The 18,159-nt window shown below is 37.3% G+C and overlaps 1 protein-coding gene across 1 annotated transcript in view; it reads left to right on the top strand.

Moving 5' to 3' along the window:
* Positions 1–2,184: 2,184 nt before the first annotated feature.
* The window catches only part of PFDN1 (prefoldin subunit 1), a 71,106-nt gene continuing 55,131 nt past the window's right edge, over positions 2,185–18,159 (top strand). The window contains exons 1-2 of the mRNA XM_043576005.1: positions 2,185–2,315; positions 4,970–5,136. Coding sequence (XP_043431940.1) covers positions 2,283–2,315; positions 4,970–5,136 — 200 coding nt within the window. The 5' untranslated portion in view covers positions 2,185–2,282. The remainder of the gene's footprint in view (positions 2,316–4,969; positions 5,137–18,159) is intronic.

Raw genomic sequence — 18,159 nt, 5'->3', positions numbered from 1 at the left:
TATCCTACAACCCTGGGACCATGACCTGAGCCAAAATCAAGGGTTGGACATTCAACTGACTGATCCACCTAGGCACCCTGAAGAGAATAGATGTTAACTTATTTAAATGTTTGGTAGAATTCACCTGTGAATCCATCTGGTCCTGGACTTTTTTTTGTTTGTTTGTTACTCATTCAGTTAAAAAAATTTTTTTTTAATGTTTATTTATTTTTGAAGGAGAGAGAGACAGAGCACGAGTAGAGGAGGGGCAGAGAGAGAGAGGGAGACACAGAATCCGAAGCAGGCTCCAGGCTCTGAGCTGTCAGCACAAAGCCCGATGTGGGGCTCGAACTCGCAAGCTGTGAGATCATGACCTGAACTGAAGTCGGACGCTTAACCGACTGAGCCACCCAGGCGCCCCACTCACTCAATTTTATCACTAGTTATTGGTCTCTTCAGATTTTATATTTCTTCCTGATTCAATTTTTGAAGATTGTATGTTTTTAGAAATTTATCCATTTTTTGTAGATTGCCCAACTTATTGGCATATAATTTTTCACAGTACTTTCTTATAATCCTTCTTATTTTTGGGTCATCAGTTGTTACTTCTCTTTTATTTTTGATTTTATTTATTTGGGTCCTTTCACTTTTTTTCTTTGATGAGTCTGGCTAAGGGTTTATCAATTTTGTTTATCTTTTCAAAGAACCAGCTCTTAATTTCTTTTCTTTTTTCTTTTCTTTTAGTTTTGGCTCAGGTCATGATCTCTCAGTTTGTGGGTTCAAGCCCTGCATTGGGCTCTGGGCTGGCAGCCCAGAGCCTGCTTTGGATTCTCTCTTTCCCTCTGTCTCTGCCTCTCTCCAGCTTGTGCTCTCTCTCTCAAAATAAATAAAAATAAATGTAAGAAAGTACATTTCTTCAGGGAGGCTGAAGTGAGGCTTGAACTTAAGAACTGTGAGATCATGACCTGAGCCGAAGTCAGACACTTAACTGACTGAGCCAGCCAGGAGCCCCGAATTCTTGACACGTCTTTGGTACAAAAAGGTCTTTTTATTAAAGCACAGGGACAAGACCTGTGGGCAGAAAGAGCTGCACTGGGATTGTCAGGGGTGAGTGATTATATACAGCAAAACCTTGGATTGTGAGTAATTTGTTCTGCCAGTGTTCCACAAGATGAGCAAACATTTCTAATACATTTTAACTTGATAAACGAGCAATGTCTTACAATAAGAGCAGTATGTAATGCCGAATGACACATGATCCCAACTGAGCCAATGGTTCTTAAAATTCGCTTTGATATATGGGTGCTTTGTATTATAAGAATGTTTCCTGAACAAATTATGCTCTCAAACCAAGATTTTACCATAGTTGGGGAGTTGGGGGAGGTAAAGACAAGGTGAAGTTTCCAAAAGGACTTGCATATGCTAAAGAACACTTACAAGGTTTTAACTATTTTTAGCTAAGGGTTTTTCCCCTCTAGCAAAACATTAAGACAGTTGGGAGTTCCTGGAGGAATGTCATACTCTGCCTGTCTCAAGTATTTGTCAATGAACTTCAGGTTATAAGGAAATATATCTACATTTCCTCTTGCCCTTGTTCTCCACATCAGGTAAAACATCCATTTCATCCATTTCTAAAGTCTAATTACTATTCATCCTTCTGGTTCAAATGCCAAAGCTTTTACAGCAGATTCTCAAAATGTGGTCTGCAGGTGACTTGATGGGTGACTTACAGGTGATAAGGGGAGTTTTCGACAACACAAATTTCCTGGCCCCAGTGTCAAAGATTCTAAATAATGAAGCTTGTGATGAGGACCAGAGAATCTGTTCTCTTTTAATAAATTCATTTGGCCACTCTTGAGAACTACTGTGTCTAGAAAGTCTTCCAGGGGATTTCAGTAGAAATAGATTCTTTGGAAGAACATTTCAACGAAGACCTCTGGTCTCCTCCACACTATCCTGCCTGAAGCTCCGGCTGATTTTTCCACTTCCCTGACACCACAGGGATTAGCTGAAGGAATGAATGCCTGAAAAGGTTTTGGCCGAATCTGCATGCAACTCTATTCAGCAAGCACAAGGTAAGCTATTTGTCCAATAGCTTGAAACCATCCTCAGAATCTGCGCGCCAGGCCTGATAGGTCACGTGAGGAGGACGTAATGGGTATCGTAATAGTTCTTGAAGCTCGGCTAATCCGACCCATGCGCAGGCGCAGAAGGAAAGGGGACAGTCAAACCTCCAAGGCCCGCCCCTCCCCCACTATCCTTCCGGCTTTCTCCTACTGCGCAGGCGCGTCGACTGAACCAAGATGGCCGCTCCCGTGGATCTGGAATTGAAGAAGGTAAAAGAGGGTCCTCACCTGGCAGAGGCTTCTCTTTGGAAGCTAAGGGGACTGTGGTCAAGAATATCGAGTGAGACTCGAGTCCGGAGGAAGAAAAGAGGCCCCAGGGAACTGGGGCGTGATTTCCCAGAGTCCTAAGGCGGGACCGGGTCTCCTTAGGATGGCGTGGGGGGCGAGCAGCTCTTTTGCCTAAGAGCCGGTTGGGCTGGTTTGATTCCTGTGGCGGGCGGATAGCTGGCCCGTCTTCTCGTTCTGACCTCCAGGGCCGTTTCGTTGCGTGGAGCCTTCAGTTTCATAGTAAGGCCTGAAGTAAGCGTTTCAAGTTGGAGCCCCTTCGGACGGCTTGCCAGGTCTGAGGCATCTGTAAATTCTTAATCTTCATTTGCTTTGAAAAACTCCAAGGCCATCCTGTGTTTTTAGGCCACTTACTCCAACTCATGCTTTGAAAGGTCACAGTATGTACATACAGTTCAAAGTTAGATAGTCTCATAGCAGGGCTTTGACTCCCAGCCCTATCTCCCCTTCCCCCTTTCTTGAAGGACCTGGCAAAAAAAAAAAAAAAAAAAAAAAAAAAAAAAAAAAGGAAACAAGAACAAGCCCGTAAAATTTTCCAAATAAAATCGGTATCGGAAGGAATTGGGTTTCTCTCTTCAAACAGTTGTTTATAAATGTGTTGTTACCCAAAAACGTTTTTGCCACTTAAGGGTTGTCAGGGAAAGGATCCTGGACTTCATCAACTTTAAACCTATACTTTTCTATAAAAGAAACTGAATTCTAGAAAAGATGTAGTCCAACGTTGGGACTAGAATCCACTATTCTTTGCTTAACTCCACACCTTTTGTTTATTAGCTTAGGTTCTTCAGAAGAGCAAATTTAACGTCTTAACACTTCGTTTGGGTGAACCTTTGCGTATGAAATAAGATAGCTCAAATATTTGTTGCTCCTATTAAATGAAGTTGTTTGTTATTGCTTTGAGGATTTATGTGTATGTACCTTGCTTTTTGTGTTTTTTCTTTTGAAACTTGTAAATTTAGCCCTTAACCTGGTGTTCTCTAATGCTGTAATATCTTAGCTTGAACTGTATACCAGCTGCTTTAGCAATGTGTACAGATCACCTGTAAGTTTACATGCAAAACAGAATTAATCTGAAGAATGATTAAAGCATTCTAAAAGTTTATCTTTTTTTCTGTTAAAAGTTCTAATGTAAGTCAGGGTTTAGTGAAAGAGCTAACAATAGAGTATAGCTGTGAGTGGACTTAACTCCCAGCATTTGAATTTGTTGTTAAGAAACCTCTGGACAATGAATGCAAACTAAGAAGATGATTGGAGACTTAAATTGCATAGTTTTGACAGCCAGTTAGCTTAAGTAAAAAACAAACTTGTTTAAAGGTTTCATCTTCTCATATCTTTATAAGGTCTTTTTGGGGGGGGGGGGTAGTGGAGACTAATAGGAAATTTCAGGCACCTCCTCTCTCCCCAAATCAATCTTTTGAAACCTTACTAATAGGTGAGAACAAAGTCTGAAAAAAGTTAAGTATAGGGCTTTGCCCTGTAATGCAGTCACAAATGGTATTATTAAGGCATAAATTTGACAACATCTGAAAGTCATTCCAGGCCCTTAAATAAAGAGTATCCAAGAACTGTGTTTATCTTTAAGTGTATACGAGGGTCAAATTTGGCTTGGTATGTGCATATGAAGATTATGATGCAATTCTACCAATGCCTTGAATTTTTTAATTTTTTTAAATCTTTATTTTAAAAATATTTGTATCCTGAATGTTACTGTAAAATAGAAACATTCCTGAACTAAAGGTCAGAAGAAATGGGTTTCAGTGTTAAGTTCCTGCCTACCTCTTAATAGTTGTTCAACCCTGTGCAAGCCACTTAGATCTCTTCAACTAATTTGGTTACTTTATTTAAAAAAAATGTTTTTTAAATGTTTATTTATTTTTGAGAGATAGAAAGACAGCAAGCAGGGGAGAGTCAGAGAGAGAGGGAGACACAGAATCTGAAGCAGGCTCCAGGCCTGGAACTGTCAGCACAGAGCCTGACGTGGAGCTTGAACTCAGGAACCATGAGATCATGACCTGAGCCAAAGTCGGATGCTTAACAGACTGAGCCACTCAGGAGCCCCTAAGTTGGTTACTTTAATCTGTAAAGAGTGATGATGAAAACTCCCATTCCTAAATCATAGGATTATTGAGAGGAGTAAATGAGATATTACTATATTCCTCAATGTTCTCATATTAATATTCCCATGTTAGTATTTCAAATAAATGTGGGAAAGTGTTTTGAAACCTAGCAGTGTAATACAAATGTAGTGAATCGTTATAGTTTTGTTTTGAATCACTGTGTTTCATCCTCTGTTGCATTTATTGTTTTATTACTCTTTGGATACCTGCTTCTTCATATGGTTATTTAAGGTGCATTTGTTCTGCTTCATGTAGACTGCATTTTCTGAGGGCAGGGTAAGTTCATGATTTAGCATGGTGGCTTGATTGTTTACAGTTGTATTGAGTTTTATTGATGTTTGTGTTGGTAAATTTCACAACTTTGTTTCTGGTTAGCAGCTTATTTTAATATATTTGGATTTGACTCAAGTGTTTCCTGTAAAATGTTTCACCCACTAAATGAAGGACTTTTTTTTTTATTAGGCCTTCACAGAGCTTCAAGCCAAAGTTATTGACACTCAACAGAAGGTGAAGCTTGCAGACATACAGATTGAACAGCTAAACAGGACGAAAAAGCATGCACATCTTACAGATACAGAGATTATGACTTTGATAGATGAGACTAACATGTATGAAGGTGTAGGAAGAATGTAAGTAAAATGTATCCTGAAGGGAGTTATTGTGGGAGAAGTTTTTGTCTAGAATTTGTTCATTTTAAAACTTGGGTTAAAGTATCATGGAAACTTTGAGGATCACCTAGTCAAATACATACTTTTTAAAAATGCTAACTGAACCCCAGATAGATGTGTTTAATTTTAGACTTTGCAGTACATTTGTTAGATATTTTCCTCTTCTCTCTGTGATCAGGTAGATATTTAAGTGTGTAAGTTCAATGACGAAAATGATTTGTCATGAAAAGAAGTTTACAGTAATTTTGTGTGTGAAGATTTATTTAAGTAGGTGTAGTTTTAACTTCTCCTTCCTTACCTGATTTATTAGGAGTCATACAAATCATAGGTCCTTTAAGATGTTGGACCAGTGTTGTAAGATAAAAATAGATCCATTTATCATTTAAATACACTCATTCTGTCATGCATGAGAAATCAAGTAAACCAATTTACTTTTTGTTTGTTCTAATTGTTATATGATTGACCACCTATACTTCACTCTTTTTATTTTAAGAAATATATTACTCTTATGAGAGAGGATAGATGAGCTTCATGTTCTCTAAACAGTAAATAAGGAATGGAAAAGCCCTTAACTACAGGTCACATTCCATTACAATGAGCTAAAAGGAGAAGACTTTTTTTAAGTGGGGGAGGTACAAGGGGAGGGTTTTTCTGGAATTTGGTCTTTGAATATTACTTAGTAAATGGACCATTACTTCAAGTTTGGAGATCTTGTAGTGAATGGAATTTGACCTCAGTCTGAAGATGACTTGTTTGGTGATTGATTTGAAGGAAGCATAACATGTGTAACATTTAGTAATGGCTTTGGAATGACATCATGAGAAGTAGACTCTGCTCATGACTAGCTACTCCTTTTCTTAATGGAAAAGAGAGGGATTATGATAAACATGTGATTTGTTTTCTCAGAATAAACAATTTATCACATAAATTTTATATCTGTAGTTCATATTTTTCATTTTAGCTTATTTTGAGAGGAGGAGAATCCCACTTTGACAGTTTGTTATTAGGAGAGAAAAGAATTGGGACAGTAACAAAGTAAAACCCTTGAATATATATCTATATAGTACAGGTGCATTGTTGGCATTCACTATAGGATAATTTTATTCTTAATATGAGTATCCTTAGGTCTTAAACAGTAATGGTAGCTTTTCCAGCATGCACGTTAACACGTTGCACTTGGATTTCACATCAGTACATTAGCCTTTGCAACAGTAAAAGAATCTCTTTTTCCAAAATAGAAAATCTCTTTTGATTGTCTTTGGCCTTTTGGGCTATAATGAAGTTTTTGGTTTTAATCAGAATACTTGATTAAAACATTCTCCAAAAGTGCTAGGTTGTTACTTTTTTTTGCATACTGCCCTAAGTGCTACAGCTAGATTGTATTCCACGCCAAGAAGTCTAGAGTTAAAAGGCTGGGATATGATTTAGTTCATGGTAGAATAGTAGTAGTATTTCCATAAGATTTATTTTGTGTAAAATAAATACATTGTTGTAAATGTTTGGATAAAGTGGAACTTCCTACATAGTTTCAAGCTTTGGTTTTCAATTTGACTTTTGTTCTTTCTGCATCCCACTGGGAGTGCGAATTTGACTCTGCATTGTGGGGGCATGTAAGGTGAATAGAGTTTGTTGTTTGGCTAGAGTATTAGTGCCCTCAGGAAGAAAAGACTTGCTGAGTATTAGTCTGGTCATGAGGATGTTCCCCTTGATGCTAAACCTGAAATAACTATTTCTGAATTTATAGTCTTGAGTAATCTTGAGTATCATTGTGATTCACTTCTTTAATTCCAGTCTTTACCTTAATTTGTCTTTTCTTTTTTGAATATTATTTGGGAATTCCAATTAGAATACTAATTTTTCTCAAACTGTTGTTTAAAACCATGAATTATAGAATCCAAAACACTCCATTTTGTTTAGAGCCTGCAGTAGATTTTTGCCATCACTGACATTCGGGCTTCATTGTATCTTACCTGGATTATTGCAATAGCTTCTTAGCTGTTCTCTCTGCCTTTATTCTGTGTGTTCAAATGTACTCTTCCTACATCTGCCAGAATTGATCACATCCATATTTTTCATAAAATTCTTTGATCTGTTGCCCACAGGATGAAATCTAAACTTCTTAGCCTAGCATTCATGTTCATTTATAATCTGTCCTTAATGTACCCCTGTAGCCTCAAGTCCCACCACTTTCTAGTCCCAGGCTCAGTATAGTGCAAATTTCATCTCATGGATTTAACATCCTTCCGTTGATTTTGGGTGATCTGTTGAAAAGGACTTTGAGTCTCATGTGGGCTTTAAACATGCTTTAATTGATTAGTATGTCTGTCATGGGTGACGATAGAAGAGGAATAAGTCGTACATGTACCGGAAATCGTTGTCCCTACTTTTGTCACCGGACTTTGTCACCCGTTTTGTTTGTTTGTTTGTTTGTTTGTTAAGTATATTTATTTATTTTGAGAGAGAGGAAGAGCTGGTTCATGCGCTATTGAGCAGGGGAGGGGCAGGGAGAGAGAATCCCAAGCAGGCTCCCAGCTGTCAGCATGGAGCCCAATGCGGGGCTTGAACTCACGGACTGTGGGATCATGACCTGAGCTGAAATTGAGTCAGCCGTTTAACTGACTGAGCCACACAGGTGCCCCTGTCAGATGTTTTTGTGCTTTCTTGATTTTGTTCATTCTTTCTTTGGCTTGAAGTATCCCCTTTCCCTTGTGAAATTTTTATCCTTCAAGACATAGCTTGTCTTCTCTGAAGATTTTTCTGTCCTCCTTGGCAGACTTATTCACACTTTCCTGGGTGATACCAGAGCTTTGTTCCTGTAGCTAGTATAGCAGAGACAGAGACAGAGACAGAGAGAGAGATGATTGATTTCTAAGTGGGTCATTTGCCTCAACTAGATTGATTGTCAGCTCATTGAGACTGTATACATCTTTATCTTTGTTTCCTCTGTTCTCAACATAATGTCTGGCACAAAATAGGTGTAAAATGTGTCTTGATTTGAATTGAATATGATTCTTTTGCCTAAAATAGGTACATTTTCTTTTGTTTCTTTAGAAAGAAAATACAGTTAGAAAGTCAAAGACTTAAGAATTAGGTTTTCTTATTCTGTTTTAAAATATGATTCAACAAAGGTGAAATTGTAAAAGTAACATTTTGACTAGGTCAAAGCAGTTGTTTCTTATCAAAATTATGTTCTTTGATTGGATAAGATAAATTCTTAATTAAATCTCCTGAGAAGGTTAACCAATTCTAAAAGGCAATCAGTTGCAGAGATAATTAGTTAGAACTGGCACTATAGAAAAACCTAAGCATTTAGAATTAGGCCCAGGGCAGTATAATCCTTAGAGAATAAAAGCTGTTCTATGTAGAATAATATCAATATAATAATATCTATTTCATATTCTTCATCTCCATATAAGATGGAAGTTACATATTCCTTTATAGGGTATGTTTTTAGTTTAACCAAATCATTGCATGTCCAGATGTCTTTTAAGACACATATGTAGAGAAATTTGGTAGTGTTAAATGACCTCCTGTATATGGCTTATTTTGGTTTTTATACAAGGAAAATCAAACTACAGGATAAGAGATGATGAATTGCTATATACTGTAAACTCTGCGTATTCATTGCTCAAAGCTATATTCTGTCCAGTCTCTTGGCATGTTGCCAGCACATTTCAGTTCTCTTACTTCATATTCTTTGGAGAGGCTGTTATGTAGCCTGATACTACTACCACCAATTTCTAGTTTTGCTACTTAAGCTGTTTGTGAGCTGACCTCACCATACTGCTTTGAGAACTGTGATGAAAGTTACAACTGTGGAATGATCTGTCTGAATAATTGCAAGTGTTTGTCTTTGCATCTTTCTAGCATGCAAGGAGGGAATAGACACAATTCTCAAATAATACATGAATGTTTCTGGTATCCTTTTTTTTTATGAATAAGAACCAGTTTACAAGGATTTATGGGGGTTTTCTTCCCTTTTTGCACACTAGAAGATAGGAGAATTTTTTAAAAATAAGAATTACATTTGAAAGTGCATACAGAGAACATTTAGCCTTGTTAGTGTTTGAAAGGACCATCGTTAGAATAAATGTCAGACTTATTTTTATTAACAATAGGTATGATCCTCACCCTGATTTGATATCAGGTTTAGTATTCTGTAATTCTAATGTTCTTTTACTTGAGCATTACATACACTTCTTTTTTCCAAGAGAGACAAATTAAGCTTTAATTTTTTTTTATTATGGGAGGAACTTGAGTAGATTAGTCTCTGAGAAGAATGATTAGTGCCTTTTTAAAACTTGAACCTAACTAAAAATAACTTTGTACCATATTTAAACCAATTTAGAGGTATGCCACCATTCTGCGGGTATTTTTTACATTTAAGGAACTAAGAATGAACAATGGTATAAATCTACCAACTAGATAAGTGTCTAGCAATGCAGAATTTGCTGTTTGGGAGCGGTGTTGCTATTTCTACTTGTTGAAGTAATTTGATGGTTGATCTCTAATGGTTGAAAGATCCAGAAGTGTAAAACCTAAGATAAATGTGGCACAGGTAGAAAGTAAAAACAGTAGATATATTCCTGATAGGGAACAAATTAACAGTAGCCAAAATCTGAACAGTTGAGCAACTTTTCAAGCAATTAGGATGTAGAAATCTGAATTTTTCACGGTAGCTTGGTTGAACTGCCCTTTGTTTAAACTATTATGTTAGTTCTCTTGTGATTTTAATTGTTAGTTTGGATGTTGACCTGTAGTTTGAATCATGACAGTTAGTAAAGCCAAGTCGAAATATTTGGTTTCTCTGTTTAGTTATGTTAAATATTAATAGAAAGGGACATAGTCATGGTGCCTGAAGTTTTGCAACCATTTTACAATTTCAGATAGTTGTAAAGTTGGTATTCTAGTCAATTTGGTGTAATTTTAAAGCTGACGAAATAGTTTTACTAGATTAGGAAATAAACCACAAAACTTGGTGCAGTAAATATTGTTGATGTTATAGTAAAAATAGTTTATATTGTTCTTACTGGAATCAGGTTTGGATATTTTATTTAGTGATTGCTATAGGAGAAAAGTACACATTATTTTGCTGTGAGAGCACACTGCAGATAGAAATTTATCAGCTCCTTATATCTTCTCTTTAAATGTAGTAATCTGTATTTTAGAGTAGAGAAAATGAAGCAAAGATAAAATAATTTTCAAAGGTAAGAAGGCATTTTTAAAAAGTTATTTTTTAGATTTTATTTTAAAGGAAGAGGGGTTCTTGATGTTGAACTGCTTTTACTAATAGATTGTGACCCTCCCTTTTTGTGTTTTTATACAGAGCCATTTAAAGTCCTGGCTTTCATTGCTCAGAGCTGTAAGGGGGAAAAAAAAAACAAAAACAACTTTTCCTGTTGTGCAAGGAGAAATGACTTCACTTTGTTGATGCTGAGTGTGTATGTAACCTCAGACGGGCACATTCTCCTCTTTCACAGATGTGGTACTCTAGGGAGAGGAGATTTTTGAGTAATATTCTTAATTTCCTTAAGTTGTCAGTGATTTAAAAACTTAGTGTTCATTATAACTCTGCTGTACTGCTGTGTAGAATGACATCACTGTTTTTATGCGAGGGCAAGTTAACAAACATTTGCGTAGGAATTACATAGCCATGTTTCTTCTTTAGAAGAGTACTTTTAATAATTCTTTCCCTTCTTCCCCTCCCATGTCCTCCAGAATCCAGTCTCACTGAAACACAGGAAATTAGTTTTGAAAATTCGTGTGCTAATTAGAAGTTTATTGTAAAAACAGGAGAAGTCTGTTCTACTTGGGATGTACAAACATGCGAAAATAAAATTTTTACTTAATGTGTCCTTGTAGGGTTACTTATTTTAGGCTTGAACCTGATTAAAAAATGTAAATGGAATTGATTCATTTGGTTACTTGGAGCACTTTGCTTTTGGATTTCCTGACATCAAAAGGCTTCACATGTGTTTTTTAAACTGGCAAAGGATGAAACAAAACCTGCTTTTGTTGCATGAAAGTAGCAATTACTCAGCAACCCAAGAGGATACTACAGTGTATTCTAATTGGTGATAAGGATTGATTTAGTAAATTGAGGGAAGGGTGAAAAGTACCATTACCTTGTTGTTCATGTAAATAAAAATAAAGGTAGCAGTAACCTTGAACTATGTTACTTTGTCATTGGGGAATTGTTTGTTGCAACTGACTAGCTGAGTTTTTCTGAAATGAAAAACAATCAGTTCTTATTTTTTAAGTTTATTTCTTTATTTTGAGATAGAGGAACAGAGAAAGAGGGAGAGAGAGAATTCCACACAGGCTCCACACTGTCAGCACAGAGCCTGACGTGGGGCTTGATCTCACCAACTGAGACCATGACCTGAGTCTCAATCAAGAGTGGGATGCCTAACCTACTAAGCTACCCAGGCGCCCCTGAAAAACAATCACTTTTAGGCTGTACCAAGAATTTTCTGATTTTAGCTGCCACTTATCTCATAGTGGCAAATTTAGGAACAACTTGCTATCCAATCTGTTTGAGAGGGGACTGAAATGTTCATGTCCAGGAACATAATCTGCTTAATGAAACATCCAAAAGGAGCTCACAAAAAATATTGACCTAGAAGTTGAAAGGCACTCAGTCCATGTATGTGAATACACATTTGGTATGACTTGTTAGTATTCCTTTTTACTCCTTATATCAGGAATTGATAGGGGCTGCAAATATCCTTTGCCCAGAAGGAATAATTAGGATTGCAGTGTGTTGCATGCACCATTAGTGCCTGTGGTTTTGTGAAGAATGTATGCTCAATTTATTTTTAGCATTCAAGTTCGAATGGACATGTCTGAGGGAATGTTATCTTATTGTCCTGGCCAAGAACTCTACTTACCATCTCTTGTTTTGAGGAAGGTCAGTTACCTTGAAATGGACCAGATTACTTGGGAGACACTGTTCCCTTGGCTTTGAAGAGGACTTGAAATGTTCTCCTATTAAAATTTGCACAGCAGCAGGATCCCAGTATTAAAAATGTATCTTTAAATAGATAAGAGCATGGCTGCCCTAAACCAAGCCTTTTACATTGTTTGGCTCAGGGTAAAAAGATTTGGATCACAGTATGCCTCCTGTATGTGTGTGTTAGACTGAGTCTTTTGCATTTGTCCTAAAATATATTTATATTTCTGTGACTTTATGCTTTTGTACTAGGAGTCTTCTGTTTGTGTCCTTTAATGCTCACTGGATAATAATTTGTACTGTCCAGTGGTTCTGTTTCATCCATTGTTACATTTTAACCTTTTAGTAAATGGAAGATCACATCTTGGAAAAAGATATAGCAAATCTTGATGATTATATGTGGAAATGTTTGGGGTTTGATGAGGCTAGAGTAAAAGTGGTAAACATCAGAGGTGATTATTTACCAGAATACTTAGAATACCAAATAGTGACAAAAATAAACATCATGTTTAAAATAGACTAACATACTACTGCTTCCATTTTAGGAGTAATAGTTTGATTTAAAAATACACAATGATTTCTAATTAGTACAGATTGAACCTAGCAGTGTGTGAGTTACTCATCTAGAACAAGGAATGTTTACATGGACTTGGGTTCCTCAAGGGACCATGATTCTCTAATAATTCCAGTGAATTCTCAGCCCTCATCTAATTTGACCTATCAGCATTTATTCCAGTTGGTCTTTCCTGGTTGAACCATTTTCTTCCTTTGGCTTCTAGGAGATCACCTCTTGGTTTTCCTTTTATTTCACTGGCCACTCCTTCTCAGTCTCCTTTACTGTTTCTTTTTCTTTCCCATTTCCCAGTATTAGATTGACCTTGGGCTCAGCCTTTGGAATTTTTTTTCTTTTCTTTACTCAGTCTCTTAGTGATCTCATCCAGGCTTATCTCTTTAAGATTTTTTTTTTTTTAATGTTTATTGATTTTGGAGAGAGAGAAAGAGAGAGAGATAGAGATAGTGTGAGTGGGGGAAGGGCAGAGAGAGAGGGAGACACAGAATCCAAAGCAAGCTCCAGGCTCCGAGCTGTCAGCACGCAGCCTGACGCAGGGCTTGAACTCATGAACCATGAGATCATGACCTGAGCCGAAGTTGGATGCTTAACCAACTGAGCCACTCAGGTGTCCCCAGGCTTATATCTTTACAGTGCCTTTTGACATACTGGCAACTCCCAGGTTTTTATCTTTAGCTTAGACCCCTTCCCTGAACTCCACATTTGTATATCCACCTGCCTACTTTACATCTCCATTCGATAGGCCTCTCAAGATTAACTTGACCAAAATAAAATTCTCACTGTTCCAGGTAAACCAGTTCTTCCCTACAGTCTTCCTCATTTCAGTGGATGACTTTTTTGTCCTTCCATTTCCTCTTCTTCGGTTTTTTTTGTTTTGAGAGAGAAAGCTTGAGTGGGGGAGAATGGCAGAGGGGTGGGGAGAGAGAGGATCTCAAGCAGGTTCCACACAGCCCAGAGCCTGACATGGGACTAGATCCCACCACGCTGGGATCATGACCTGCACTGAAATCAAGAGTTGGATGCTCAACTGACTGAGCCACCCAGGTGCCCTAGTCCTTCTATGTCTTCCAAATCTTGTAGTTATCCTTGACTCCTCTCTTTCAGTGTTACTTTCAGTCCATTAGCAAAGACTATCTTTAAATTTGATCCAGAATCTGAACATTTCTGCTTACCACCTCCCTGATTTCAGCTACCATTTGATTATTGCAGCTGCCTCCTAACTGGGCTCCCCCTGCTTGCATCCTTACCACTTTATAGTTTTTCCCAATAGAGCACCCAGAGTGATCCTTGCAAAACAGAAGTCAGGGGCACCTGCATGCCTCAGTCAGTTAAGCATCCACTCTTGATCTTGGCTCAGGTCATGATCTTAAGGTTTGTGAGTTAGAGGCCTGCCTTGGGCTGTGCACTGGCAGTGTGGAGCCTGCTTGGGATTCTGTCTCTTCCTAGCTCTGCCCCTCCTTCTCTCAAAATAAATAAACTTACAAAAAAAAAATCACTGTAGTCAAAATCTTCAGATAGCTTTCCACATTATCACTGAAAAAGACAAGGGCTTTTGCAGTTGCTGGTCTCTCTGTCTGGAGATGTTTTCTTCCAGATGTCTCGTGTACACCTTTGTCTTCCTTTAGGTCTTTATTAAAAAGGCACTGAGGCCTGTCATAACCACCCTGTTTAAAATTATATACATAACTTCTACCCCTACCTTCTTGCCTCCGGTACTCTCTCTTTTTGACTTTATTTTTCTTCATGGCATTTATAATCATCTGGCATACTATAGTACTAATTATCCATTTTTCTTAAATAAACTTTATTGAAATATACCTTATATATACTAAAATACATTCATTTTTAAGGATACAGGTAAATGAATTTTGATAACTGTAATCACCACGTCTGTCATGATACAGAACATTTTCATCACCCTAAAAAGTTCCTTCTTACAAGTCATTTCTTGGAAGTTCTGCTCCAGGCAATTGATAATATGACTTGTCTCAGTATAGATTAGTATTTCCTGTTTTAGAACTGCATATGGAATATATATATAGAATCATTATGATATGTACTACTTTGTGTGGTATCTTTCATTAAGCATAATGCATCTGAGATTTATTGATGTTGTGTATATCAGGCCTCCTCAGGGACTATATCTGGGCTTCAGTTCCACTTCTTTAAGTACTCTTGCCTCTGCCCCCTTTATGCTTGCCGGCTTTACCTTCAGGTTGGCTGTAGGAGTTCCAAGGATTTAATTCAAATGTGACAACATGTAGAGTTAGTACTGTGTTTTTTTTTTTCTTTTTCTTTTTAAGTTTATTTACTTATTTTGAGAGAGAGAGAGTAGGGGAGGGGCAGAGAGAGACAGGGAGAGAGAATCCCGAGCAGACTCCACGCTGTTAGCACAGAGCCCGATGTAGGGCTTGAACTCACAAACCGTGAGATCATGACCTGAGCCGAAACCGAGTCAGACGCTTAACTGATTGAGCCATCCAGGCACTGTGAGAAAGTACCATGTTTTTCCTGTGTCCTATTTGTAGGAGCAAAGAAATCTTTCTCAGAAGTCTTCAGAGGGCCACCTCTCACATTTCATGACCCGAACTGAACCACATGCTTGGGCTTAAATCTTGGGGGATGGGACTACTGTGATTGGGTAAGACCAATCAAGATTCATCCCAGGATTCACTTCCCTGAGTCACTTGGGAAAGTGGAGGTCCCCAAACAAAATTGGAGCTCTCTCAACAAAGAAGAATGGATATTGGGTAGCCAGTCAATAGTGTCTGTTAAAATCATCCACAACAGTCTTTCCAGTGACCAATAATTGAGGGCTAGCCACATGAAAACTGTTGGTAATATATGTAGGATAAATTGAGGAGAGTTTAACATGGAATGCAGAAAGAAGCTATTGAAGTAATTCAGGAATGTAATAAGTTCAGAAGGTGGCACAAGTGGAAGGGAGAGGAAAAGGGTCAGTATGAAAGAAAATGATGAGTCTTAGTCATAAATGGGGAATATATAGGGTACAAGGAGAATACTTGCAAGTTTGGGACTAGGTGAGTGGGCAAGTGGTGATAATCATTGATAGCTGTGGTTGAAGTGGGGGAACATACAGGTAGAAATGACAGATGATGCAGACATAGTGCAAGTGATAAGGAGTGATGTTATTTTGCAGTTCATTAGCCAAATTAAAACCTTGATCATAAAGGAGTTCTTGGAGGGACTTGGGTAGAGATAGCTTAGTGGAGAACCTTGCATAATGCTTGTAATATTGACACTGGAAGAGAAAAGGACAGGGAGGGGTGGTGTTTAATTTAAAAAACAAACAAATGAAAAAATGGGGACAGGACGGAGACAACCTGAAAGAGCCAATGATTTTTTCGAGTAGTTTCAGGTTTATAGAAAGTACAGAGAGCTCTCGTATACCCTCTCTCCACCCCCGTTTGTGTTAACATCTTACATTTGTGTGGTGCATTTGTTACAAATGAAGGAATACATTATGATTAAGATCCATAGTTTACATTAAGATTCACTGTTTTGTACAGTTCCGTGGGTTTTGGCAAATGTATAATATCTTGTATTTGCCATTACAGTATCGTACAAAATCATTTCATAGTCCCCCCAAATCTCCTGTGTTCCACCTATTCATCCTTCTTTCCTTTCTCGTACCCTGATGACCACTAATCTTTTAAAATGTTCTCTATAACTTTTCCAGAATGTTATATAGTTGGAATCATACGGTATGTAGTCTTTTCAGACTGACTTTTTTTTTCCCCTTAGCAGTATGCATTTAAGTTTCTTCCATTTGTCTTCATGGCTTGATAGCTCACTATCTCAATTTCCCTGCCACCCCCCATCCCACACTGCTTCAATTTGGTAGTTCTGTTGATCTCAGTATCTTTGAGTTTATTGATTTTTTTTTTACAGTGTCTAATTTGCTCTAAAGCCTGACAGTGATTTTGTTGGTGTAAGTATGGTGTTTTTCATCATCAGAAGTAGCACATGTCTCTTTTTTTTTCCTTTTCTAAGTTTACTTATTTATTTTGAGAGAGTGTATGTGCATGTGTGTGTGTGTATATATATATATATGTATATTTACACTTATGTATATTTATATATATATATGAATGAGTGAGGGAGAAAGAGAGGAAGTGGTAGAATCCCAAACAGGCTCTGCACTGTCAGTGTTAGCTGTACTCGAACCCACTAACTATGAGATCATGACCTGAGCTGAAATCGAGTCAGTTGCTTAACCGACTGAGCCACCCAGGCACCCCTTGCCTCTTTTTTATATTAATTTCTCTATTGTTAAGTTCATGTCTTCCATTATTTCTTAATCACATTATATAATATTTTAAAATTTTCTATCTGCAAGTGGTGCTTGGGTGGCTCAGTTGGTTAAACGTCCGACTTCAGCTCTGGTCATAATCTCATGGTTCATGAGTTTGAGCCCCACATTGGGCTCTGTGCTGACAGCTCAGAGCCTGGAACCTGCTTCATTCAGATTCTGTGTCTCCCCTGCTTGCGCTCTGACTGTCTCAAAAATAAACATTAAAAAAAATTTAAAAACTTTTTTTTCTATCTGCTAATTGCTTTTTTTCTCTCCTTTCTGAGTCTGTTTCTAGTAACTGAATTTCCTCCAGACAGTGGGTCATATTTTCCTATTTATTTGTGTGTCTGGTGATATCTATCTGTTTGTATGTATGTATATATATATATATATATATATATATATATCTATTTATTTATTAAAATTTAAGTCTATTATGTATAAATCTGCTTCTATATAAAATTTTTTTTTGTAAATATCCAAATTGGTATTTATTTTTTTGAGGTATAATTGACAAATCATTAATTTCAGGTCTACAGCATAATGAGTCAATATTTTGTATAGTGTGAAATGATCATAGTATGTCCACTTAAAATCCATCAGCACACGTGGTAACAAATTTTTTTCTTGTGATGAGAACTTTTAAGATTTTCTCTTTTAGCAACTTTCAAATATACGATAGAGTTTACTATAATCAGCATGCTGTACTTTATATGTTGACTTATTTATTTTTTAAGTGGATGTTTATACCTTTTGATCGTCTTCATCCATTTTGCCCAACCCTGACCATTGGCAACTGTCAGTCTGTTTTATAAATCTGTGACTTTGTTTGTTTGTTTTTTTACATGTCACATATATGTGAGATCATCAGTATTTGCCTTTCTCTGTCTGACTTATTTCACTTAGCATAAAATCTTCAGGGTCCATCCATGTTATCTCAAGTGGCAAGATTTGCTTCTTTTTTTGTATATACCACATTTTCTTTATCCATCCATCGATGGCCTCTTAGGTTTCTTCCATGTCTTGGCTATTGTGAATAATGCTACAGTGAACAAGGGAGTGCATATATCTTTTCAAAGTGGTGTTTTCATTTCCTTTCAACAGATACCCAGAAGTGAAATTGCTGGATCGTATGGTAGTTCTATT

Source organism: Prionailurus bengalensis, chromosome A1, assembly GCF_016509475.1.
Source record: "Prionailurus bengalensis isolate Pbe53 chromosome A1, Fcat_Pben_1.1_paternal_pri, whole genome shotgun sequence".
In the NCBI taxonomy this organism is placed as follows: Eukaryota; Metazoa; Chordata; class Mammalia; order Carnivora; family Felidae; genus Prionailurus; species Prionailurus bengalensis.
The sequence above is the reverse complement of the archived record's forward strand: the minus strand, read 5'-3'. Positions and strand labels throughout refer to the sequence as shown.